This window comes from Polypterus senegalus, chromosome 12 (genome assembly GCF_016835505.1).
Source record: "Polypterus senegalus isolate Bchr_013 chromosome 12, ASM1683550v1, whole genome shotgun sequence".
NCBI lineage: Eukaryota > Metazoa > Chordata > Cladistia > Polypteriformes > Polypteridae > Polypterus > Polypterus senegalus.
In genome coordinates this window covers 66,471,734-66,499,655 of record NC_053165.1, presented here as the reverse complement: position 1 = coordinate 66,499,655, position 27,922 = coordinate 66,471,734, and the positions used below count along the sequence as shown (strand labels likewise).

At 41.6% G+C, this 27,922-nt stretch overlaps 1 protein-coding gene across 2 annotated transcripts in view; it reads left to right on the top strand.

Annotated features, from left to right (window-relative positions):
• Window positions 1-18,156, top strand: part of mmp17a (matrix metallopeptidase 17a) — a 198,813-nt gene extending 180,657 nt beyond the window's left edge. For both annotated transcript variants that reach the window (XM_039772042.1, XM_039772043.1), the window contains 6 exons: window positions 1,694-1,870; window positions 4,537-4,636; window positions 8,435-8,517; window positions 10,387-10,539; window positions 12,995-13,252; window positions 15,756-18,156. In XM_039772042.1, coding sequence (XP_039627976.1) covers window positions 1,694-1,870; window positions 4,537-4,636; window positions 8,435-8,517; window positions 10,387-10,539; window positions 12,995-13,252; window positions 15,756-16,084 — 1,100 coding nt within the window. In that variant the 3' untranslated portion in view covers window positions 16,085-18,156. The remainder of the gene's footprint in view (window positions 1-1,693; window positions 1,871-4,536; window positions 4,637-8,434; window positions 8,518-10,386; window positions 10,540-12,994; window positions 13,253-15,755) is intronic.
• Window positions 18,157-27,922: the final 9,766 nt, after the last annotated feature.

Here is a 27,922-nt window from a genome sequence, read left to right as displayed (position 1 = left end):
ATGTCGTCACCAGGTCAAAAAGTTCAAGCTGTATTTCCGGACCAAAAAGATTGTTAGTTAAGCAAAAAGTGTTCAGAATGTGTTTCAAGAAACGTCGTCAACGGTAAAGGAAAATGTAATAATCAATAAAAATAAAACGAATATGTAACCAGATCCAAAATATCATCATTCGTAACCAAAAAGCTGAGCAAAAATTACTCATAACCAGGCACTCAAAAACTAATGAATGAATAAATGCTAGCAACTTTTGGAAGAATCAAATCAAGGACCACCAGGAATTACACAATGTGACCTTTATAATCTTCTTTATATTGTTACGCACTGCACACATCTGGTTGAATAGCAACAGCCCACGTATACTCCTCAAAATGCCGGTGCCCATAACAAAATAGTGTCACAGGAGAACTGTCACTTATTTTCACTGTTGTTAAAAAGTACCAAATTAGTTGTGATGGCTAGAATTCTTGACCTCTAAAACCCATAAAATCAGGTCAGTATAATTTTTAGAGGTAAAGGAGAATTTATATATAAAAAAGCCTGATCATAACAACTGATCGTCCACACCAGAACTTCACATGCTAGAGTGCCGAGCCCTTATTGTATTCCTTGACTTATATCCAACTCCATCATTAAATTTGCTGATGACATCACTGTCATAGTTCTGATCACCAGCTGTCACCATAAAGGAATCACTCAAGGTGACCCCTCTACTCACAACTCGTTGACCTCCCTGAATGTGAACCAGGACCTCCAAGTCAGAATCCCTCAAACCTGTACTGCCACAAGAGAGCTTGGTGGCAAGCTCCCCATCAGCCTCAGCTGCACTCACCACCCTGTTACGCCAACAACACCGAAGCAGGTGTCACAGGTGTGAGAGGAAAACCAAGGAGCTGTTCATAGATTTCAGGAAACGGGCCAACTACATACGCTGCTCCATAAGATTTAAGTTTTATCCAACTGAAGGATGTGCATCTGGTGACATCATTGCCTCAGTGAATTGCAGTCAAGTGACCCATCACTTGTGGCATGCCCTGCTACACTGGAGGAGGTGATATGAAGAGGATCCGCATCTTTAAATGTTTTGGGGTTACCATCACCGATGACTAGAAGTGGACACAAAGCATCTCATCTAGTCAGGAAGGCTCACCAAGACCCTTATTTCCTTAAATATCTTAGGAGAGATAAGATCTCTCCTTCTGTTCTCACTGACATCTACAGGTGCCCAGAAATGTCTGTCCTTACTAGCTCCTGGTATGACCACAAAATACGTCAGAAGGTGGTGCAATCAGCACAGAATATTACGGGCACACGGGTCCCATCTGTCCAGGTTGTATTTAACACACGCGGTCTGAAAATGGCTTACCAGATAGGTAAAGGTGTCAGGTCTCCTCCATGGTCATTTTCATCCTCCTCAGTTCGGGTCTATTAGCACTCGCACCAATAATTTGAGAAATGTTTTTCGTCCACAGTTCATAAAGTTTCTCCTCAGCGATTCTTATTGGCAAATACTGTTCTTTTCAGTTTATTTCACCTATATGTTGTATTTGGTATATGCATTTGTGCTCTTTGTGTCAGCATTTTGGTGGTCACTATTCTGAGAAGACATACAAGTTTGAATCTCATGTACACTTGACAGTAAATCTGAACTGCAGCCAACACCACTATAAAGTGTGATATCTCTTCTTTGTCTAAGATGCCCATGGGATGGACCTGTTTGCAGTGGCAGTGCACGAATTTGGCCACGCCATTGGGCTGGCACATACATCTGCTACTGAGTCTATAATGAGGCCTTACTACCAGGGACCAGTTGGGGACCCCCTTAAATATGACCTGCCTTATCAAGACAAAGTCCGAGCTTGGCAATTGTATGGTAAGGACTGCTATTTTTATTTAATGACTTGTACTATCACCTTTTACAAATAATAAAGTATAACCGGACTAATAGTAAAAGAAATTCAACTTCTGCAAATTAACGCCGGTGAAGGTAGTCTGTGGACGGTTTCTCCGTCAGAGGATGCTGCCCACATCCCACAAAGTAATCTTTTACCGCACCATTCAGTAATCCCCATCCACTTTTCAACAGTTCCTGTAGCATGAAGGCTAAGACTTGTGCTACGTCCACACTGTGTTTAGAAACCCAGCCATTAGTCTCCATTTCCACCTTTCGTCTATATTATCCATTTTTTTAGCCCCTGGAAAACTCTTTCCAAACACGTACATTTCTAAAAACTGTGACTCAACGTTGCTGTGTGGATGGATGAAAATGGAGAGCTCTGAAAACGCAGACTCTAATTTGTAATTGAGTCTGCCATTGGTTCATGTTTATTACGTGACCCTTCCCTGATTGGATCCCGCTCATTGCATTTTCTTAGCCACTTCATCATCACCCCAAGCAAAGTAATTTTTTTTTTGTTTTTTGTATTCACCATTGCTGTTCTGATGAGTGTCTAGCGTGGAGGACACTTCCTCTTCCTGGTTTAGCCAACGCGTGAATGCTCGGAGTAGGCAAACGACTGTGTCCTACTTATTAAACATTGTGAAAATGCTAGTGTGGATGGAGGTCGTTTTTGTTTAAAAATGTAGTAGTGTTGACATAACTTCAAGCTGAACTCCATATGTAATGTGGCGATGTGTCCTCTTGGTTTGGCAAACAGTGAAACACAATAAAAACTGAAATGCAGTCTTGGAATAATCTGAACTAACATGAGCAAACTGCTGTAAGTCACAAGGCCGAAGACAAACCATAGTCATTAAAGCAGGTGCAAAGGTCATAAACACATAACTCACATAACACCTTGGAGGGAAGGTAACGTCAAGAAATGGGAGCACAGACGTGCTGTCTCAGTCTCTGTTTGTGTCTGGTTTATGCACACCATTCAATGGGGGATTTTGGGGGAAGCGCAAGACCACAGCAGAAATGGCATCAAATACCAAAGTATGATCGTCAGTATGTTTATCTTACAAACAAGAAATCCTGCTTCGGCTTCTGCTCATTCTTTAATGATGCACTTGCCCTCGCTATTTTTGTCTTGGCCCCAAATCTTCCTGGGTTTGCCCACATTGTCTCTGAAGTTCTTCTTCTGGCTGCTCCCATTAGGGGTTGCCACAGCAGATCATCTTTTTCCATATCCTCCTGTCCTCCACATCTTCTCTCCACCACGTCCATAAACCTCTTAGGACTTCCTCTATTCCTCTTACCTGGCAGCTCCATCCATAGCATCCTTTTCCCAGTATACCCAGCATCTCTCCTCTGCACATGTCCCTGGAGTTATTTATTGTAATTTGAGATCCCAATTGGATTGTCTCAACTTTACACCAGCGTCACATCATAACCTGCACGGTATTGCTTCCCTGTTGTATGCGAACCTGCATAAGTCAGGCGTTTAACAAATAACGAGGGATTATGGTCGCTCACAGTCTGAACTTAGCATCAAATTAAAGCGAAGGTGCCTGTTCACTCAAGGGTAAACAATTTGGAAAAAGATTTAGATTTCAGGCTCCTGCCCTGACTACAATTCCTGTTTTTCCCATTAGAAAAATCGGCACAATCGACCGATGATTACCTTTCCTGTAGTTACTGGCCCTGACTAAATTTTCAAACCCCTGCCACTACTCATCTTAGCTAATGACACATTTTTCATAGAAGGACATACAAACTACAACAGAGCCTGGTGGAAAAGCAACAGGATTGCTTGTCTAGATTTAAAATGAGTTTCTATATATATATATATAAAATGCATATAAAGGAAAAATAGTCCAAGTAAAAAACTCTCTACCTGCTGCCTCACAGTCCTTGGTGTCATTTCTGTACCGGGACCACACCTCTGTGGATTTTCCAGGTCCTCCCGGAGTCTACACGTGTTTTTCTGTGGGTATTATGGTTTTCCTCTCACATCACAAAGACTTGTAGCATCTCCCGTCTCCAAAAGCTAGGTAAGTGGTTTGGGAAATATATGCAGCCTAACTCACCCCTTTTTTTGCTGGACTTCAACTTACACCATTGTTGTAACACCACTGGCCGTCCTGTCAGTGCTTTTACTTTTCCATAGGATGAGTCCCTGTTAGGCCAAGGCAGCTCAAGAGTTCAACTACATTGTGTATCTCATAAGAACATGGCCGAATTCTCAACGAAAAAGAAAACTCTCCTCAGTGCAGAGCACCTGTTCTTAAGGGGATTATTATGATCCACCTCAATCACCTCACTTTAAGCTTGTGTAGGAGAGCAGAGGCACCCATATACAGGCCCCTTAAATGCTCATTTATTGGCGTCATGTCACAGTGAGTAGAGCTATTACCCAGAAGAAGATGTCACAGCCCAAAGGGAACATAAGAACAAGCCAAAGAGGATTACGGAGAAAGAGTGCCAAAGGAACATAAAGGTTTCTCATTTCCAGTCCGACGGCGGCAAGCAGGGCTTTGCCTCACTGCAGTCTTTGTGTTTGTTTGAGGCTGTTTGTCTTATCTCTCGTCTTCTTCGGCACTAGTTTGCGAATAAAAATGAGAAATGACTAAATGTTCCTGTCTCTTTGAGATCAGGTGTGAGAGAATCCGTGTCCCACACAATTCGTCCAGATGTGACCAGAACCGCTGACCCTCCGGTGTTGCCTGACCTGCCAGAAAATCGATCTACTGTCCCGTGAGTAAGAACCTTTTTTCATCTGAATGTTTCTCTTTTTTTTTTTTTTAAAGAGACTAAAATTGATGACTGAAATGAAATCCAGGCTACTATAAACATCTTTACTTGTGCCACTAAATGATAGCTGTAGTGCTTGTGGCATTGTCAGGTATACAGAATGCAGTGAAATTCTTACTTGCATCTCTGACCAACCTGCAAATCTGCCATCATGAGAAACAAGAGTGGATTAAAGTGTTTAAAATATGATCAATAGTACGATACATTGGCAGCGCCTCTTTGTGTTGTGTCCTTGAGAGCCACTTTGAAAGCTTTCTGTCCTCAAACAGCATTGCATTTTAGTACTTCCAATGATCTTTTATCATCCCCTGAGGCTTAATAAGAGCCAAGCAGGTTAGGATCATCGGCCCAGTAGTGGGTACTGTCACGTGTGTAGTGAAATTCTTATGAGTGCGAGTGGGCCCTGTCCTTGTTTGGTGCCCCATCCTGGGTTGATTCCTACCATGCACCTCTGGTCTAAGACAAACTTGAACTGGTCTAAGCCAGATTGAGAAAATTCCGCAATGTGCTTTTATCATCTTCCAAGAACTTTATCCTAAGGCATTTAATTGTAGCAAACCAAAAGGCTATTTAGATGAAAAATATCTGGTGTGCTAATTTGAAAGAGTCACAACATGCCAAGAAACTTAAAGAGACTGGAATTACTGAATATCAAGAATTGTACCAGTGAATGAAAAACTACCAATAAGGGTCTGGAAAAACAAAAACCCGATAAAGGCAACGAGAAGACATCTAACAGTAGGATACTGAGTACAGTGTATAGGCAGGGCGTATTGGCACAGCAGCTTATGGGACTGACAACGGGCATAACAGCAACAGGAGAGGAATTCACCACATTTGTTATTGTCTCATACCTTGACATTCATGTACGTTCAGACAAGCACTGATTATGAGGGGTCCTTGCACAGCCTATCACTCCTGACTACTCCACGTAGGGACAAGCTAGCTTTGGTGTGAACTGCAGAAAGGAGTCTGCAACTATAAGCAGGATCTAAGGCTATCTTGATCCCTGAGAATAGTCTAGACAATTAAATATAACCCGATATAACCTAGACCTAAAGGCGGGCACACCTTGATCCCTATACATGTGGGGGCTAATATAATTTGGTTAAAACCACCCAGCTATCTTTTACTCTCACCGTGATGTCCGCCCTAGTCGGGCATCCCCCTCTGCCGGCTAACCCTGAAGAAAAAGCGAAACTGGCACTGTCTCCTACACCAGGTGTCCGGTATTAACTTTACTAGTTCAGTCACTCTAGATGTAAAAAACAAGTACAGAAATTGAAAAGCTTTGTATTGTTTATTAAAATAGAATAATACCAGTAGAAAAAAAATATAATGTCATTCAAGTGGCAGAACTGGAACAAGTCCCGAAATAAGTTGGGGTGCCAACTTTGCTGACAACAAAAAAAAATGTAAATAAATTAAAGAAGAGCATGATGGCAGTGCAACACAGGGAAATAGGCAATCACCTGAAAGTTCGCCATACTATGGCATCTGAAATTAAAGCGTCAGGTTTAGGGAGAGCTCCAGTCTCTTGGCTGCTCTGGTCCAAAATGCAACGCCAACTTCCAGGAATGTCTGCTCATATATCATCAGGATTGGAAGAGGCCGGATTCTCTGACTTTGTTCCCCTCGTTGGGCATCTTCTTGGCACTGTGAGTCGGAGTGCAACGGCACCCCCTTTCATCTTGGAGTGGTACTGCATACTCAGGTGGTCCTGGAAGGCAATCCTCTGGCGTGCATACCAGACAATAAGGAAGTAGTCTTAGAAATGAGGTTTAGGAGCACACACTGATACAGTGCATTGCTGCACCCACCACATGACACACCAACTCAGGATCCCAGATTAGGACCCGAGTGCAGCCATGCAGCGGGTGACACCTCAGCACCACACTAGTTCAGATGGAGTGTGAGGTTTTTTTTTTATGGTGGCTGGAGTGCCAATTCTGCCACCAACCCCCAAGTGTTTCCCTGCAGGTTGGAGGGCCTTCATACAGGGATGGATGAAGATTAACGTCATACCCAGGACGGAGCAATTGCAGGTTAAGGGTCTTCTTCAAGAGCCCAACAGAGCAGAGTCCCCCTTGGCATTTTATGGGCATTTTTCGAACCGACAACCTTAGAAAGCTTACTAAAAATTAGAAGCTGTGTCAAAAGAGGATGTTGTCCTGGGTATATTTTTGATTTAATAGTCAGAGTTCTCCGACATCCAGAAATAAAGGTATTTCTTTCTCTGACATATATCTGTCTCTGACATTGCTCTCTGGTCTCTCATACGGGACATTTTTCAATGTCAAACATTCACATGGTATTCTGGACTTTGTGATGTTACACAGACGTGATTGGCGAGCTATCCTGGTGATGGATGGCTCTGTGTAAAAGCTTTGATCCTTGTACTTATCTGGGCAATCTCTTGGTGTCCCCAGTGCTTTTACTATTAAGTTATAAATTGTCTGATCATTTTAAACTAAGAGTACCATAAATTACTTAGATAACAAGAAAGACAGAATGTACAGAAGCAGTTGGAAAAACAAGTGGAAGGAATGCGCAAATGCATTACAGTCATAAATTATTAGTTACAAGAAAGACAGAATTCAGATGTAGTTAGCTAAATTTCCTTCCAAAGTTCCTTACAATGTATTGCAGTCCACGTGAATACAAACTTATGATTGAGACAAATTGCAGCTTGTTTTTAATATTGTGTGAGTAGTTCCTAAATTATGATTCTTATCTCTCTATTACAGACGTGCACAATTCACTCCTCTGTTTATTCCAGCTCAGCTGTAACACAGGGTTGGCGACTGGCCTGGCAACATTGGGCACAAAGCACAAAACCAGGATGCCAGCCCAGTTTAGGGCACACATTAATGTGAAGGCTAACATCAGGCCACTTTTCCAATCAACCTAGCATGTACGTTGAATACTGGTGCACAAGGAGAAATTGAAATTGAGAGAATGGCCAATCCTCACACAGGCATTGCCCAGACTGGCGTGAGGAACAAGGAGCCGTGAACCTGCGGACCTGATCATTCCTTACTTGTGAAAAGGGGAAGGAAACTGAAAAGCTGCAGTTTAACAGCAGGACTGGAAAAGCCACTTGCTGGTTGTAAATACCAGAGCAAACTCCTTGGCAGGCCCCCCAGTTATACCCAGAATGCTCACACAAGCAATCGCAGTCCCATCATGAGGCAGACATACCAGGCTGAGCGACAGAAAGGCTTCTGTTGCCAGTGTGCATTTAATCTAGATGATGCCATGGAAGGTACAGGAAAATGAAAGATAAAAAATGGTAATGTAGCCTTGGTGAGAACATGTTAGGTTAAGAGTGCACTGATGTCACCATCCTGCTTTGAAGGAAGCCGACAAACAGCCTCCCAAACCAATGCCACGGGTGGCGACTTTAAAGCTACGGTAAGCAGTGGAGTAAGGGAGTTGAAGTGACAACCTCTTACAGTAGATCTGTAGTGATGTCACCCACCCACATAGCCCCAAAGTGACAGGGACCTCACCTGCTAATGGAACACTTTTTCCTGCTCAGCTAGAGGGCAGGTAATTGCATTGTCACTGGTTCAAGTTGTGGAGTGGAACAAAGTTTAGAGGGGGTGGATGTGACAGCGTCAAGTAGAAGCCAGACAGTCGCTGCCTGTCTTAGAGAACACTGCTCATTGTGAGTACCGTCATATGAAGTGGGGATGAGCCCCTCGTGGTGGTGACGCCTGTTTGTTTTCTCGTTTGCAGGCCAGCCCGAGACGCCCCCGACAGATGTAATATCCACTTTGATGCAGTAGCCCAGATCCGTGGAGAAGCTTTCTTTTTTAAAGGTACTGTCTGTCTTGGCCTAGCTGAATATCCAAGGCCTTCCTCTCTATGTGTCATAAAACATCTTTTGTTTTTTCCTGGCCTTCCTCAGACAGCTGTAGTTCTCAGTGCTGTTGCCATAGGGCTTTGTGTAATTGCCAACTGTGAGCAATATCAGCAGCCTCAGGAAAATACTGAGCGCTTTTTTATTTTAAAAAATAGTTTGTGTCAAAAATGTTATTCTTTCTTATGTAAGGCTTCTCTGTTCCTCGTTATTTAGCTATTTAATGCACACCATCTTTTATTCGCAGGCAATACATAAATGAGAGCTATAAACTCCCCCTTGCTCATTCTCATACCTGATGTTTCAAAATCACTTGACTCATGATTTGTGTGTCACGCATGACCACTGGGATGACAATGCGGGTCTGCCACTATGCATATGCTTTGTGTCATAATTTCAAATTTATTTTTAGTTTTAATAGTCATTCCGCTGGTTTGACTTTGTGTTGAGGACCCGAGCGGCTGGACCAGGCTAAGGGGACACCCATGTAATACTTGGCAACACCAGATAGATGGTCGTTTCCAGAGGGTGGGACTGGAGGGCGCGTTTGCCTGGGGGGTTGCCAACCAGGATCCTGAGCTGTTTTGTCATGTGGTGGGTTTGGCAACGTGCTGTACCAGTGCCTGCTCCCTAGCCTGACCTGACCTGTCATTCCTTGGCCTTTAAAAAATCACCAAGGCATTGTTTGAGGGTCGAGAGGCCAAGGAATTCAGTTCTTGCACTTATCTTTTATTTAGTGACATTTTCACAATGTTAAAAATGATACACAATTTTCCATTGTGCCATTTTGTTTGCATTGAGGGTGGCATATGGCATCACCAGTTCAAAGGCACAAAGGTCAGTGTCAAACACTTCCTGATTTGTGGATATTCAAAGCAACACTCTAGTGTTGTTTGATTTGTCATTCTTGATATTCTGGCCAGGAATTCTCTTCCATTTTCAACTACAATTTCATCTCTTGTTCTGACATAGGTAGTTGGCACTCACCCAAAATAGCCAAAGTGGTTGAGGTGTTCAAAAATAGCCTGAATCCCCCTCTGCTTGCCCAGGGGAGTTGCATCAAAAGGCAGCCTACTTAAGTGGTTGGCTTGGCCCTATACCAGGTTAAAATACTATGAACTCTTAAAGTTCAAAAATATACTCTGAAATGTCCCAAAATGCATGTAAAATGTCCCACAAGGCAAGGGATAACTGTAAAGCCCCTGGCTAGCATGGAGCAAGACAAAATACATCTTTAATTAAAGGAGAATTTATAAATTGAAAATTCAAAAAGCAAAAAAAAAAAAGAATGGAGGCGCAAAAAAGGTTTGGCAACAAGACAATCCCAAAACATTAATGAGAAATCAGAATCCAAAAAATAAAAGGAAGAGGGTAGAAAAGCCAGTAAATAGAAAGAATAAGCAATAGCAAAAAAGGAAAGTTCACCAACCACCATGCATATGTAATGTACCAGGAAATGTGCAACAAAATGGCAGCACCCACAATAAAAGAACAGATAGAATAAGCAAAAAGGCACTAGACGTACCAAATACAGATTAAAGACAAGCAGCAGGTCTAGGAAGTAATGAGCAAGTTTGTGTCCACGCCAAAGATTTTGACACATAAAACTAAGTTGTCTTGTTATGAGACGACAGGCCTCATGGGTGTTTGACTGGACTGTGAAATATTTTATGCTGAAATATGCAAGCTTGGGGCTGATTTCTAATCTCAGCCCTCGTGATTTGTCTGTCTTTGAGATTCCCTCAGCTTCTTTGATGTCTCCACTAGTATACATGTGACGGATGATCGACTTTTAGTCACAATTCAACACAAATCTGTGTTCCCTTAGGGAAATACTTCTGGCGCCTGACTCGGGAGAAGCATCTCGTGTCACTGAGGCCTGCTCAGATCCATCGGTTCTGGCGAGGGTTGCCTCTCAACCTGGACAGTGTGGATGCTGTGTACGAAAGACCTGTAGACCACAAGATTGTGTTTTTCAAAGGTAACCTTTTATTCTAAATCTCTTATTTAAAAAAAGCAGAAAATATGGGAAGCATTAGAGTCTGGTCCAGGGGTTCTTAACATTTTTTTATCCATTTGTGTTCAGTGATAGTTGTAATTTTAATGTCCACTAGCCAACGTTTTCTCTTGAATGGCATGCATTAACAAATAACATTAAATGTATACTCAATATTTGAATGCAGTGCACTTAACAGATAAAATACTCATCCAAAAATATCTTGACACATGGATGTTTAATACTAAATTGAATTTAGTGTCCATTTGTCTTTTTAACACGTAACCTGGGCTTGTCCGATTTTCACGCATTTGTAGAAATTAGGTTTAAGTGAAGAGAGTGAAAAGAGGAATATATTTTGATTCATTTTACAGGCGACTGACCTGTCTAGAGTTTACGAGATAAGACAGGCTGTCCCTTAATGATGTGCATTTCTTATATTTGGAAGTTTGTTGTACAACAAGACAATGCCCAGTGTGTTGTATAAACACACTAGAATGGTTTTTCACGAAGCCTTAAGGCTATTATTTTTTCATTTAAAAAAGGCAAATGATCTTCTTTCGTAAGCAGCACACGTAAGACAAGTAGGCTTCATGCTTTTATTTGGTAGTATCACACCTCAGATAACGCAGAACATCCATTGCTTGGCACTCATCACTGTAAAAGTACATCTAAACCTCAGAAGATCTGCGTTGTATGTTCCTTTAACATTCCTGTTTTCCTCAAAATTTTAGGGTGAATCTTGTGAAGCTGATACGGAACTAGAAGAGTTTGGAGTAGGTGATGCTAAGGGGCGTTTGAGGAACTTGTCCACGTTCGTTATCTTTCTTACTGAAGCGTACCGTGCGGTGCGGAGTGTAACATTAGGACACTCTAGATGAGAACAGGCCATTCAAACCAACAGAGCTCACCAGTCCTGTCCACTTAATTCCTCCAAAATAACATCAAGTCGAGTTTTGAAAGTCCCTGAAGTCCTCCTTGTCTACCACACTACTTGGTCACTTACTCCACATGTCTGTGGTTCTCTGTGCAAAGAAAAACTTCCTAATGTTTGTGTGACATTTCCCCTTAACAAGTTTCCAACTGTGTCCCTGTGTTCTTGATGAACTCATTTTAAAGTCACCTTCTCGATCCACTGGACTAATTCCCTTCATAATTTTAAACACTTCAGTCAGGTCACCTCTTAATCTTCTGTGAAGGTTCAGCTCTTTTAATCTTTCCTCATAACTCATCCCCTGTAGCCCAGTAGATCTTCTCTGGACCTCCTCCAGTGATGCTGTTTTGTCCTTTTTGTAGCCCGGAGACCAAAACTGCACACAGGACTTCAGATGATGCCTCACCAGTGTGTTATAAAGCTTGAGCAGAACCTCCTGTGACTTGTAGTCCACACATCAGGGTGCTATATAACCCGACATTCTGTTAGCCTTCTTAATGGCTTCTGAATGCTGTCGGGAAGTCGATAGCTTAGAATCCACTATGACTCCTAAATCCTTCTCATAATACGTACTTTTGATTTTCAGACCTCCCATTATGCATTCAAACTTAAGATTTTTACTTCCTACATGTCATACTTTACATTTACTTATATTAAATTTCATCAGCCACAAATCTGCCCAAGCCTGTATGCTTTTCAAGCCCCACCGTGATGATTCAACATATTCTGAATTATCTGCCAATCCACCCAGCATGGTTTCATCTGCAAACTTAACCAGCTTGTTACTTACAGTATATTCCTAACGATATAAATTATATATATTAAAAATAGCCGTGGGCTCCAGGTTGTCATCTGCTTGTAACTGAACTTGTGTCAGTCATGTCAATTCCCCAGTATGCAGGAGTAAAAGCAAAATATCCCTTTGACTGGGTGCAGAACTGAAATCTGCAATTAGTTGCCACCTAAAACATTGAAACAATGGCTGAGTTCATTTTTTTTTTAAACTTGAGATGATGATACATCCAAATGATCCAGTATGTCTGGACCCGGGGGTTGAGAAACAATGGTCTAGGCTGTCCGACTTTTGAGCCCACATTCTCCATTACGTGTTCTGGGGAAGAAGGAGTTGATCCCTATAGCATCTGGAGCAAGACATGACACCAACCCTGAATGGGATGCCAGTCCATCATGAAGCACATGCACTCTTACTCATATTGGCCTAATTTAGAGTTTAATTTTAATGTATTAAACATGCTGTACATTTTCAAGACACAGAAGTAGATGGAGAAAACCACAATGGACAAGTGGAGAAGGTGTAAGCAGCACACAGACAGTGACCAGGCTGAGATCAAACCCTGGTTCCCTCAGGCCTGTACGCAGTGTGTCACCTCCAACAAATTCAAACAATGGCCTCCATAAATCCATGACCAGTTTTTATATTCCTGCTTTTTGCTTCAGAGTGTATTTCACCCTTTTTATGACTGCCATCTTTTTTCCTGTTCTTAGGAGACAAATACTGGGTTTTCAAAGACAATAATGCTGAAGAAGGCTACCCTCGGCCAGTTACGGACTTTGGTCTATCGTTGGCAGGGGTGGATGCTGCCTTTGTCTGGGCGCACAATGAGAAGACGTATTTTTTCAAAGATGGGCAGTATTGGCGGTACGATGACCACACGCGACAAATGGATTTGGGATACCCCAAAGATACCGTGCTTTGGAAAGGAGTGCCAACCTTCCTCGATGATGCGATGCGCTGGTCTGATGGTGAGTCTGCCAAGGTGGTGAAAGGTCTGAGGAGGAAGGAGTCATGCTGTACTTTTTCTTGCAATTATATTATCTTTTTTACGCTTTATTACATAGGAAACTACACCGGTAAGTTAAGCTTCATGTACATTACCTGACGTTAATTGACATTGATCAGGTGGAAGAACACATTTACAGAGACACCAGTACAGAAATAAAAACAAAAGTTCATCCATTTTCTGTCACAGAGCTTCCACATTATAAAGGCCAGACTCCACTCTGTATGGGATGCCAGTCAGTTTTAGGGCGCAGTTAACATAAAACTTGTTTTGAGTTGTGCGGGGAAAGCCCATGCAGACACGGGAAGAAAGCCCCTTTTCCAAATAAACTGCAACTGGACGCAGATTCAATCCCGTGATTCTGGAACAAAGGTGCTGCCTCACAGTAAGGAGACCAGGGTTCACATCTCGTGTCCTCCCTGTGTAGACTTTGTATGTTCTTCCCATGTCAGCATGGGTTTATTCCAGGTTTCTCCGGTTTCCTCCCACAGTCCAAAGACATACAGGTTAGGTACGTTGGCGATACTGAATTGGCCTTAGTGTGTGGTTGGGTTGTGTGTATTCACCCTGCGATGGACTGGTGCCCTGTCCAGGGTTTCTTCCTGCCTTGCACCCTATGCCGGCTGGGATACACTCCTGCACCCCTCGTGACCCTGTTCGGGACAAATAGGTTTAGAAAATGATTGACTGACTGATTCTGGAACGAGGAGTAGTGGAGCTAACGACTGTGCCACCATCATGACATCCCTAAAGCCTCAAATCAGGATGACAGAATACCGTGAACAGAGCTATGTGTCCACAAACAATATTAGGAAATTCTGATCATTAGATTAAGTATTTTTGGCCCATGTGAGCTACAGCTGATGGGGTATTAGATTTACAAGGACAGTAAACTCTTTGTTAACCAATCAAATGAAACTATTCTGAGAGCTTTGTGCCGTAAAATGTTTGTGTGTGCATGGAACTGATCGGACAAAAAAATATGATGTACGGTGATCCCTCCTCGATCGCAGGGGTTGCGCTCCGAACCCTTCGCGAAAGATGAAAATCTGTGAAGTAAAAAACCATATGTTTATATGGTTATTTTTATATATACACTCTTATAAACATTTCCCGCACAGTTATACAGCATAAACCCTTTATATTCTCTTAGATATTAGGTAAGATTCGTTGAGATTATGTATGTAAACACACTGTTTATATACTACACACACATACGTATCGTATATCATTGAGGAGTTTTATTTAATACGTAATACAGTTTTAAACACATTGTAATTGATTAGGTAATATAAAAATAAATAAAAAATCTACAACATGTAAATATAAATAAAACCTAAATGTTATTGTAAAGTTATTGAGCATCTCCGATATCACATATGTTACAGTCATTACGATAGACAGGCCACCAGCAATAAATACGTACAATGCAAGAAAAAATGTATACAATGTATGTACAGTTACACTAAACGTATGTACATGTACTAAGTACGTAAAAAATTAGTTATGGGTACTCACCAACAATGACACGACGACTTGTCCGATAACGATGAGATAAATGTTACTGCACAACAAAGGAGAGCGTTACAGCTCTTCTAAAGGAGTCTCTTCAGGCAACTGTGTAGCACTGCGGTGTAGCTGTTCTCTTCCTTCAACATATCCAAAACTTTTACCTTTTCGACAATCGTTAGCATCTTCCATTGGCGCTTGGGCACAACCCCGGAAGCAGTAGCAGGATCAGATCGTTTTGGAGACGTAACTAAGGGCTTGACTACGCACAAAGATAAACACGAAAGAGCACAAAAGTTAACTCTTTACACAGAGAAACACATTGATGCTGAATGAGCGAGACGAGATGCTAGCTAACGCAAAGCAAAATCGAATGCTGCTCTCCGTCGTTGAGCCAATCAGCACCCAGGAACTGAATCGTGTGCTCTGATTGGGTAGCGTCTCAGCCATCCGCCAGTAGCGTCCTTTGTATGAAATCAACTGGGCAAACCAACTGAGGAAGCATGTACCAGAAATAAAAAGACCCAGTGTCCGCAGAAATCCGCGAAGCAGCGAAAAATCCGTAATATATATTTACTATAGATATGCTTACATATAAAATCCACGATAGAGTGAAGCCGCGAAAGTCTAAGCGCGATATAGCGAGGGATTACTGTAGTGTACACTAGTGGGGTATAAATAGGACAATGGATGCAGATGTGGTATCCACACAAAGGCTTGACTTAATGCAGCATATGGTTAAGTAAAGTGATTCTCTAATACTGTTGATCAGGTGGTCTCACCTCCTGTTCAATTTTTTCGATCCTCACAGTGTGTACTTACAAGATGGCCCTATTAGCCCTCAAGCTGAGTTCCATCCTCCTTCTCATGACTCATTTCCCTTACATGTCCAAAGATCACTAGCCACCACTCTCCTAAAATGCTAACTCAAGTGTTCTAACTTTCATGCCTTACAGGAGCCTCCTATTTCTTCAAGGGCAAGGAGTACTGGCGTGTGAAGGACAGTGACATCGAGGCAGAAGAAGGGTACCCCCGCTCCGTCGGTAGAGACTGGCTTCTTTGTACAGAGATGCAGTCAGATTCTCCGGCATCTGACATCAATGCCACTGAAACCCGCTTCCGGCAGGGTCAGCACCACGAGAGCCGCTCAGAGAATGGTTATGAAGTCTGCTCCTGCACATCGTCCTCAGATGGACCCTCTCCTTTGTGGACTCTCACCGTTTTGTTTGGTATTTTACAAGTTAGCCGATGGACGTTGCCTATATTTTCAAAACTTGGTGTATGATAAAGGCAGATCTGGACTGCAAACTAATAGGCATCAGGTTCTCCAGAGACGGAGCAAATGAAAAGGCGTGAGGACAGAATGCAACGTGGCCAAGATCTGATGCAGCTCTTAATGTAGTTGTGTCCGGAATGACATGCAATCACTTCTCGAATTTTGAACGATGAGTGCGTCAAGTGATGGTAGATCAAGTTGATCTTCATGAGACATTCTTCCTACAACATTTGACTGTCAAAGCTATTTTTGTATACCCCATTATGAGCTGGTTTGGCTCAATAGCGCATTGATCAATTTAGCAGCAATGTTGCTTTCTACTGATGTCCGGTGAAATTCAAGATGAAAGAAATCTAGATGCATTGTATTTGCATTAATTAGAGCCTGTTTAAAATGCACTGGAATCAAAAAAAAATCTTCATTTTCTCCACAGTCACTTACGGCATGACTTCAAGCACCACATTAATCTTCGTCTGCAGGAATGTGACCAAAGTGCAGTATTATGGGCTGTTCTCCACGCTTTTTCCTTTGATTCCAGCTAATTAGACGTCTCCCATGATGGCAAGTCTGTGCATCAGTGTGGACGGCATGAGTCACATGGTTTCCCATTGGTTTTGATTTTGTTTCTCATCTTTAATTTAGAAACTTAAATGGGCGCAATTCATCTAAGCCAACCTAATTTACAGTCAAAACTTTTTACGAGGTACTCTTTTATGATATTAGAAAAGCAAATTGGACCAGTTTGTCCTAGGGCCTTACACCCAGAGCTGCGTAAAAGCAGCAGAGAGGCTTAGAAAACAGATATTCCACCTAAAAGGAAAGCATATTCAGTTATTAATTATCATTTTATTTTCAAGTCTCTTTGGGTTATTTTTTTTATGCGTCTAGAACAATTAATATATTCACCAAAAATGACAATAAATCTCAATATGTGTAATCATTGTAAAGGGCTGACCAGTAGAACACAAATTGTTGTCTCAACCGCTTAAGTCACGGTATAAATGTTGGTCCGGATCAAATGTTTCCAGATGGGATGGTAATGTAAACGATTCTGATCAATGGTTGCTTTTCCCTATCATGAGGCAGTACCGGGCCGGCTCAGCATTGTAATTCTGTTTCCTTCTCACATCCAGATTAGTTTGCTGCAGTAGCATGTCATCTGGTTTGGATCATAGTGTAAACACTTGAAATTCCAGATCAACTAGACCTTCTCCTGAGCCATAGTAATACATCTCAAGGTTAGTTTGTTACCGGATAAGCACTCATGATCTGGATCAAATCCCCGCCATCATTGCGCCAGTATACTAATGGACCTGTCTCTTCTTGTAGCATTTGAGTCATAGTGGAGCATAGCGAAGACACTCAGACTCCGAGTCAAATGCGACATAAATGCAATTTGCCATGTTTGATTTGGGAATTAGTATTATCACTCCAAATTCAGGTCAAATATGCCAGTTTGTAAGTTACAATACAACGTGATTTGGATATGACACAATCTGAACCAAACGGTCTGTATTGTGACATAAAATGCATCTGGATCAGTCTGATTGATCAAATCATAGGGTAAGCTCTCAAATTCCATGTTACATTATACTTGCCATGAGATACAGTAGCACAGATCCAGATTGACCTACTATTGAAAACAATGTTATTCAGGTATGACTGTAGTATAAATAAGATTTTGATCAAATCTTTCTGTTATGAACTCAGAGTCTCAGAGCACCCAATAACCACTTCCAAAAATGCCCACTGGAGGAAAATCCTAATAAAAACTCCAGCTAGACATAAAAAGGGCATTGCAGAACCTTTAAATAAAGAAGGTTTTAATATCACAAAAACAATGAAGCAGCATGGAGCACAAAGGTAAAAGGATGCGCCCAAAACAATAAGACAATCCAATTCAACCAGAGTCCCGACACAGTAAGTCAAAAAGCAGAGCATGCGGTCAAAAACGTCCACAGAATCAAAAAGGACAGTCGAACACAAAAAATAAGAGCCGACCAATCCTTTGAGGCCTGGGATCTGCACTGGCAATCGAATCCCATAGATGCCAAAAGGGACTCTGTCCTTAACCTGCAATTGCTGAGCGCTTTAAGTAGTGAGAAAAGCGCTATATAAATGCACAGAATTATTATTATTATTATTATTAACATTCAAAATGAACTGCCAGGAACAGTGGAAGACCCTCCAGATTTATAGGGCCGGGGGGGTGGGGGTGCCAGTTCCTGGTAGTGCTTGGTATGTGGCCTCACCTCTTGTGGGATTAGCCACCAAATGGAATATAAGAAAGGAAGCTTATATGCGTAGACGAAATCCAAAATAAAGAGTGAAACACGTTCTCAACATAAATAAAAGAATCAAAAATGAACAAAGAGACAGAAAATAGGAATTAGTACCCCAGTCAAGGACTCTGGATATGACTTAATATATACACATATATATGTGATACAATATCTGCCAAATAATACAAAGAGCACACAACATGACCCCCCGCCTCCCAGGTGTCAGGTGTACCAACTTTTGCATCCCCTTACAGGGATCGAACTTCAGACATCAGCACCTGAAACCAAAACCTCTGATGGTGCGCCACAGTGGCTGGGTCACTTATTTGACAGGATGAGGATCAGAGTATTACATTCAGACTGAAACACAGTCTGATTAATTGGGTGGTTAGCTACCAGGTAACACTTGGGATTGGTCAGGCTAGTCAGCAAACATCTGCGCTGATATCCGAGGTTATGTAAAAGTTTGGATACCTGACGAGCCCCAATAACGGGGTGTGCCATGTCGTGTACTCCTTGTATTGTTTGGCAGATACTGTATCACATGTCTAAGAGCTGCTTCTCACAACTGAGAGGACGTTGCAGATGTTTGCTGACTGGCCAACCAACCACAAGCATTACCTGGCAGGTAAGCCCCTAATAATCAGATTGCGTTTCAAACCTAAGAACATACACATACACACATACATATATATATATATATATATATGGAGCTGTCTCTTGTAGTGTTTGAGTCAGAGTCAAATTGCTCAAAATCCACATCACCTTCCTTCTTTCAAGTTATAGAAGTCCACATCTGGCTTGGTCTGATGCAGTAGCGTTTAATGTAGATAAGGTCATAGTGTAAATGCTCACTGTTCAAATCGAACATTTCTTCTAATAAAGTGGCATCTGAATCAGTCTAATGCTTTACCACAAGAGAAAGTACATGTGGTCTGAATTTTTGATGTTTCAACTTAAATCATCTCAGGGTTAAGTGTTAATGCAGTAGACTCATTTGGATGAGCATTATTATACTTTATGAAGAGGAATCGTTGAACATTGAGCATTTACACTTTCTGAATCAAATGCTACAGCTTTGGATTCGATTGGGATAAGATCACAACATTGTTATCTGCATCAAATATTCCTCTATACTGCGGTGGGCAGGCGCCCTGCCCGGGTTTGTTTCCTGCCTTGTGCCCTGTGTTGGCTGATTGGCTGACAGCAGACCCCTGTGACCCTGTAGTTAGGATATAATGGGTTGGATAATGGATGAATGGATGGGTGGATATTCCTCTACAGTTGCACCAAAGAGGTCCAGATCTTTTTGTTACAGATGTTATGCCAAGATTGAATTTGGCGAACCTGAAGATTAAATCTGTAAATAGGCCAGGAGATTAAAGTGAAAAACAAAGTCAAAGCCAGAGAGGCAATAAACCAAATTGCCAAAACCCAAAAACACCATCCAGAAATTTTAGACCTAACTCCTTCATTAGAGTATAATTGAACTAACCCAATGTACGACAGAATTTCACCCACAAGTCCTGAAACCTGGAAACTAGAGGTTGCACACTGCCATCGTAAACGGCCCAGTAATGTCACACGTTAAACTTCTGTCCAATAGCAACAGGGTGATATTGCCAACAGTGTGAATGCAGCCATTCAGAAATGCACAGAAGGGAGGAAACTGTTATGTAAGCAATCATGTAAAATGGTAATGCATCCATCTTCCAGACCCGTTTATTCAGAGCATGGACACTGGAGCTGATCCCAATACAAAGAATCTCTGCATGGGGCGCCGATCCATCGCAGGTTGAACTCACACCTGCACATGCACTGGGGTCAATTTAGCAACCTGTGATGATGATGAAAATAAATACATTCAAATTAAACAAATACATGCAATTATGAATTCTTCACGTTCTGAAACATTAAATTCATAGCAACAGTATTATTTGATTTGGACAGGATCAGAGTATACACTCACCAAATGGATAACGTGCTAAATGGAGAAGCCTGATGCCACAGTGTAGTGTTTGTTCTGGATAAGACTGTAGTGTATTAACACTGGAAGTCCAGGTCACAACACAAGATCAGTCCATGCTTGGAAAATTGAGATTTAGATAGGACTGTAGTGGAAACACTGTAGAGCTGGATCATGGATACCTTCTTCTAAGGTGGTATATATCTGGACTACCATTGGATCTGGATAGAACTGTAGTGTAAGCAGTCACATTCAGATTAAGTTTAATTCAGATTATATTTATTTAATTGTAATACTTCTTATTACACATGGTAGGACAGACTTGGCCCAGTTTATTGTGGTAGCATTTGATTTTATGCAGGACTCTGGTGTAAATACTCGACATTCAGATCAAATCGTTCTTGTTGCGTGGCAGTACAGGTCTGGATCATTCTGCAGCAGCATTTGATTTGTCCCAGACAATAGTGTAAGGACATATTGAATCATGTGCCTGTAAGACACAAAAACTTGTAGCCCGAAACATACCTCGATTTCATGAAAAAATATCGAACATATCCATATCTCACTGAGCCTCCATGTTTCTTGAAAATGTTTGAGAACTGCAAAATTTGATTTGTGTAAAATAAGAACTGGGATTTTAATAGGAACTACTGGGACAGGAAGCAGTACACATATGAAGTCACGAGGCATGCTCAGGGCGATCACGCATCACAAAGTCATGCAAATTAAACTTTTCCTATTAGGTAGCATTTGATCCAGATCCACCTGTAGTGTAAGCCTGTCTGTAGTTGGGCCAACTTTGGCCTTAACGTGGGCCACTTGAATGTTCACCCAGAGGTTTTGTTGCAATCAGGTGTTAAAAATACTTATTTTTATAACTCTCACATTGTTAAAGCTGCCTTTCCGGCCTCTTGTGCAATAATAAAAAATATAATGTCTGGAAAATTAGGTTGATATATGATTTTCATTTCAACCCCACTAGATCGGTACGTTTTTGTTTTATTTTAGTCTTACTTCATTTTACAGTGCAAAATGTTGAGGTGGGCTGGAGTTTGCTAGCTGGGTTCAGGCATTAATGTTGGACCGAAAACGTTTCTACGTTTCATTGTCAGGAGACCAAGACATCACAAAGTTACCCAAATGAGTATGAGAAACATCTGATATAGAATATATTGACAATTATAGGCCTGTAATTGATTAAAAATTTTATGCTAGCTCTTTCAGCATTGAAAAGCATATACAGTAGTGGTGAAACAGATTGTAAACAGCAATCCTAAAAATACGAATAAGGAATTGAATTTTTTTTTTGTAATATTTGACTTTGTAAACGAAAACACAACAGAGTTGAGATGTGTGTCATAGAGGCTTCTGGTCCTCCGTTATTTTGATGAGTTTGCCTCTATTGTATCAAAAGGTAATATAGCAGAGTACAGACTCCTAACACACGTCCAAAGTCCAGTGGAGCAGGCCATTGTTATAGTGGGCCATTTATTTCCATTTTTTCTGCCTTCCCTTGGTTGTTTTTAGAGGTAAGACACTCTAACAGCTGATTTATACTTCCGCATTGCGCCTGTGCGTTACCTGGTGGCGTTTACTGTATAGCACACCAGAAAAGCAAATGATCCATTAAAATGAAGGCCGTTTTCTGCCATCCAAGATCACCGCCCCACCTGCTACACATTTTCATCTGCAGGAAAACGTTTGTCCCTTGCATTTTTCTGCTTTTTCATACAATTGCACACTTTCAAACCGACGTTAGCCGATATCTCACCCAATGAATGGGCCGCCATCTGATTGTCTTTGCAGTGTTGTGATGAGGTATCATATAAATGTTTACATTTTCAAACGAGTCTTTCTTTAATCTGCTCGATGTTTACTTCCGAATAGTGGAAGGCGAATGCCAGGAAATACGTAGGCGTAGGGGTCTGTGTAGGGTCACATTTTTGAGGAGGTGTACATCGGGCCACGCCCTAGACTTGACACAGAAGTATAAATTGGCCCTAAACAGGGATTTCTGAGGCTGTAAATTACATTTCTTTCATTAGTGTTTCTCATTTAATGCTTACTTTTTGTTGTGTTAACTTGTAGTGGGGCTACATAGTAATAATGTATTTGATGTGTGTGCTGAGTGCATGTTATTTCCATCGTCCCGTTTACTGTCCATTATGTGTACGTCAGTGAATGTTGTCCCCGTAAGTGCAGAGTGGATGGATGAAAGAGAGAGACCACAGCCCCAGGATGGAAAGCACCTGTTCACATTCAGTTACATCCGGCTCTTTACTACTTAAACAATCAGGAGGGAAAGAGGAAGGGAGAGCAGGAAGGAGAAAGGCAGAGATTTCATTTAACAACAACAGATCATCAATTCTTACTATTTTTCACATCGCACATTGTAACCAGTTTGTTTCTCATTCCGCCGGATTCACTTCAGCTCAATCATCGCCAGAAACCCCGGGGTTGGACTTCATTATCCACCATACGCCGAGAAAACACGGTGAGATTGTTCCATTTATCCGGGAGATTCAAACACATTCTTTTGTTCTTGATCAGTCATCCGTTTTCAGGACAGTAATATACCCGGACTCAAGTTCACATTCATTTTCATTTCAGTGTTCATTCATTATTGTTATTTGTGTTTTATATTTGTTATACGTTACAGGGGCAGGGGAGGGTTTGTTATTGTATATATGGTGTTTTTACGTTGCTGCTTTGGTGGCGGGATATACATATCTATATATGTGTATATTTTCTACGTGTGGAATTTGCATTTTTTGTTATTGTGTTTCATTTAATATATTTATACACCTATTTTACATATCTGCTTTTCTGTGCTTGTGTTTAAACCGTCAATTGAGAGGAAAATATTATCTGTTAGAGGTACAGCTTGGTATATGTAGGTTCGCCTCAGTAATTCATCCAGGCCACAGGTCTTGGTAGTGTAGCTGCCAGCTGGGTAAGGGGTCGGCCGTTACAAACTTATTTCTGCCGTTTCAGCCACCATTTTGTTGAGTTGTGGTCAGTGCTATCTTGTTTGCTGTTACTGGGGTGAATTTGGCCTTTCAAGGGGCATGCCTCTAGAGCAGGGGTTTTTAACGTCAGTCCTGGGAGCCCACTGTGGCTGCAGGTTTTTGTTTCAAGCAGCTTCTACTTCTATTTGGAATCCTGGCCTAATTAAGTGAACTGGTATTTGCCACATTCTGTTTTGTGGGAAAAATATAGAAATTAGAAAACTAAGTTTGGTAAAAAAAAAAAATATATATATATATACATAGTGTATATATATTAAAATGCTGTCATATACCAACCAGTTATATGGGAATATTGTATATTTTTTTCTTTTTAACAATATTTTCACCTTGATTTTCATTCTATTTTTGCCTATTAATTGTTTAATTAATTCATTATTTTCAAATTAGTGGGTCTAATGCTGAAGTAGTTGCAGCCTTTCATGATTCAGCCTGGCTGTCTGCTCTGCTGGTTGTCATTTTTAAGATCCAATGAAGGGAGCAAACTGCACAGAGAAACGGGCAAAATATAATGAAAGCAACAAAAAAGAGATAAGCATTTAAATCTATAGCAAAAATAGAAATATTCCTAAACGTCTTGTACATGTAAAACATGCTACGTTGCCTTCTTAATGTAGAATAAGAGAAAAAAAAACCCCAGTTAATTAAATGAGATCCGTGTTATCAGGTGTTGTCACTGACTAGGAATCTGGTTGGAACAAAAACCTGCAGTCACAGGGGGTCCCCAGGACCGATGTTGAGAACTCCTGTTGTAGAGGTCATGACATTTAACCAATTACTCCACAGGGTTAAAAGTCACTCGGAAAGGCTAGTTCTTTATTCGGGTCGACAGATTCCAAAACCCTTTTTGCCATGTACGTTCATTCATTCTGCTATTTTCCTTTCATTTCTTTGCCCAGACAGGCTGTTTTGAAGCCATTTAGGCATTTATTTTATTCAATTAAAAAGGATGGTTCGGTTGGTGTCCCAACCATCCATCCATCCATTATCCAACCCGCTATATCCAAACTACAGGGTCACGGGGGTCTGCTGGAGCCAATCCAGCCAACACAGGACGCAAGGCAGGAAACAAACCCTGGGCAGGGCACCAGCCTATCGCAGGCCATGTACATTGATCTAAAAAAAATCTTTCTCAGAATTCCGATTTTGATGTTTGCCCGTATCTTAGACTTCAATTTTTCCTTGCGTCTTTGATTTGACTATTAGTCTTTGACCTTATTTTTGCTTTGACTACATTCTAAACATATGTCTGCTAGTTTTTCTAGCTGTATATGAGTGACTCTGAGATTAAATTTATTTTTTGTGATATGCAAGAGGTGTGGAAGGAAATGAAAGTGCTTAAGAAGCAGATGAAGAGACTGACTATACCCCAAGAATCGCCAGAGCGGCCCTAGTAACATATACGCAAGGTAGTGCTCACCGTAACTAAACAAAATGGCAGTGAACATCGGAGAAATGAATCAACACAGTAAAAAACAAATGAATGAAACGTAATCTACGGCCTCAGAAAACCCATTTAGTGTCTAACTTGTTCAAACGATCAAGGGGAAGAGAGACAAAACCTAAATGAGATGGCCCAATGTAGCAGACACAGAAGTCTGAGATGAGTGTTGGAGATCTTCAGAACGTCTTAACTCACTGCAGCTGCCAGGAATGCAGATCTGAGAGAGGCAGGACACAGGCATGATGTTCAGGTTGGTGGGCACGGGGCATTGGGCTACACCCTTGCATTGCATATAGGGAACGTATTCTGTATGGTCACTTGACTTTATTACCCTAATGGCACCTTCCTTGACTAAGGAACCCCACGACTGCTCACGGGCAGATGAATGGTATGTTTTTGGTTTTTTTTTTGTCCCTCTAAAGCTTGGCTGCCACAGCCTTTTTCTAGGGCAAGACACTCAAGCTTAAATTCATCAAGTATGCTTGAGGAAATGGAAGTTTATTAGGCCCCAGTACAAGATGACCCAATTTTTCTTCTCTCTCTTTTTTTTGGGCTTTGTATCCATACTCTGCTTTTCCATCTGAATGCCGCCTGACACTAGGAGACGAGAAAGTGTCAGGGGCTCATAAATTGATCCAGGAAAAAAGAGAAAAGCTGCTCAGTGCCTCTTCAGAGGCTCATTTGACATAGCAATTGATTTCCTTCACACTTTTACAAACCAGAAGCTTGGTGTTTAAATAAAAAAAAGAGGTAGTTTTTTTCTAATTTCAAAGAGTTAAAAAAAAAGTAAGTGACAAGAATAATGGCATATCTCTATTTTGTTAAATGAACTGTATCGGAGAATATTTCTAAATGTTTACATTTCCAATAAAGTAAAATGCATCGCTGCATAATGTGGGCTTTGAGTCTTTGGCAGAAAGAGGCATCGAGTAGGTCAGATTTGACGATCTTTCATTTTCTCGATCTGCTTTCTCATTTACAGGGTCACAGAGAGCTGGAGAGTCTCCAACAGCGTGCGATGGAAGGTGAAGAGCGGTCCCGGATGGGAGACGGATGTAGTGCAGAGCACATCTACTCACATGTACATGCCAGGCTATAGAGAGGCTGAAAAGAGACAGACCAGTGTTACCACTGAGGTCCTCATAGATGCAGGTCAGAAGTCAGGTTCTCACTTGTTCACTCAGGAAAGATGGAGCTGCCTTTAGATTGACTTGGTAAGGAAGTGTGTTCAGAGGGGTTCACAGCCAGCCCCTCCACCTGAGACAGAGGTGGACAGGCAACCTGAGTGATGTTGGCACTGGACAGTTGATTTAACAACATATGAAACGTTTTGATGAAAGCGGCCCATTCCACCCAGCCTAACTCGGCTATTTCTGCTCACCTAACTCACATTCACTTCTAGTTGAAACATGAAGGTCCCCCAAGTGCTGCTGTCTATTATGCTGACTGATAGCTTATTCCACTCATGTAAGATGATAAGTTACCTCTAACCAGCTTGCATCTGTGCCCCCTATACCTTCCAAAAGGACATGGGGAGAAGGTGCAAACTCCAGTCAGACAATGAACAGGCCAGTAATCAGACTGCCGTGAGGCAGCGTGGAGTCTCTGCTCAGCAATTCACTCTGTGTGATGCCCTCTTCTCTCAACTGCCTGACCTACTAGAGGCAGCTGGGCGAGTCAACCTTGAGAATACAAAGCAACGTCTCACCCGGAACTGGGAGTCCAAAAAGTATATATGACCCATAACTACGGTAGAATAAAAAGTTGACAAAACCACGAAAGCAAGCTCCATAAATCACAAAGGAAAAATGGAATTGCTTAAAAAGTATAGACAATCCAAAGCGAACAGGTCCCAATACTTTATCCCACACAAAGTCAAAAAGGATCAGAAAATACCAGAAATCCACAAAAGGTGCAGCAAAACACAATCAAGTCACCTCTGCCAGAGCACATTTGAAATGAACCGCCAGGAACTTTACAGGAGACTCTCTGGTTTCAAAGGGTGGAGGGCAGTGATTGGCAGGAACCACCCACAAACCATATTGGACATAACTAAGGCATTGATACTGTCAAACACGCGTGAATAGGGAGCAGTCAACGGGCCCAACAGAGCGTAGAAGTCAGCATGAGGGGGCTACTGGACAGCGCACTAATGCCTTTCTCTCTTTTTCAACAAGAAAAACGAAGAAACAAAACCCAACAAACCATAAAAAGACGACTCACCAACAACGCACCTCCACATCTGTCTACAGTCCCCCCGTGATGATTTCATGTCCGGTCCTCCCATCTGGCTCCCCACACTGACATCACCTTCATTACCCTGCTCCTCAGTCACCCTCATTTCCTCCATGATTGTATTATTTCCAGTTCCACCTCATAAAAACTCCCTCTGGAGACTGTCTCATTGTCTGATTGTGTACTTTGTATGCCACTGACCGGTACCTCAGTGCTCCTGCTTGGTCTGAGCTGTACATACTAGACGGGGACGGTTTCCCCAACCTTTAATCGTGTTCTCTGTGTCTTCTCTTACTTCACAATACAAAGAATACAAATAAGACAAGCAATATTAATGTAAAGAAAAGAATCAAAAATTCGGACGTGAGCGTCAGTAGGAACCAAGTTACCCAAACTATTCTTTAACATTTCATTAATTGTTTGCTGCTCTGATGCTGATATTTTTCTAATCATAAAATAGGACATTACGACAGCAATTGATGCATTCAGAATTACAGTATTTGAGGGTTCCTCTAGAGTGTCTCTTTCTCCTGCATGATTTGGCCCAAACACTAATCAGCATATCATCATCGCATAACAGGCTTAAGTTTCGAGTTTGGTATTTTTTCATCTAGCCGTTTTAGCTCTTGAACCGTCCTCCAGAAAATGTGACACAAAGACACACACATATCCATGAGATATCAATGTTTTCGGTATCCGGTGACCCGAGATCTGTCAAAAACTGGAGGTCGAAATATTTGACCAATCTAAAGCTTTCGCTCCTCCCCATAGACGATAGGTTATGTTGGGAGGCAAAGCAAAAATGAACAAAAGGGACATAAAACAAAGATTTGAACCTCCGCCACAGAAGGAACCCTGGCTGGAACATGACAGTGAAGAGAAGAACTCTATAGC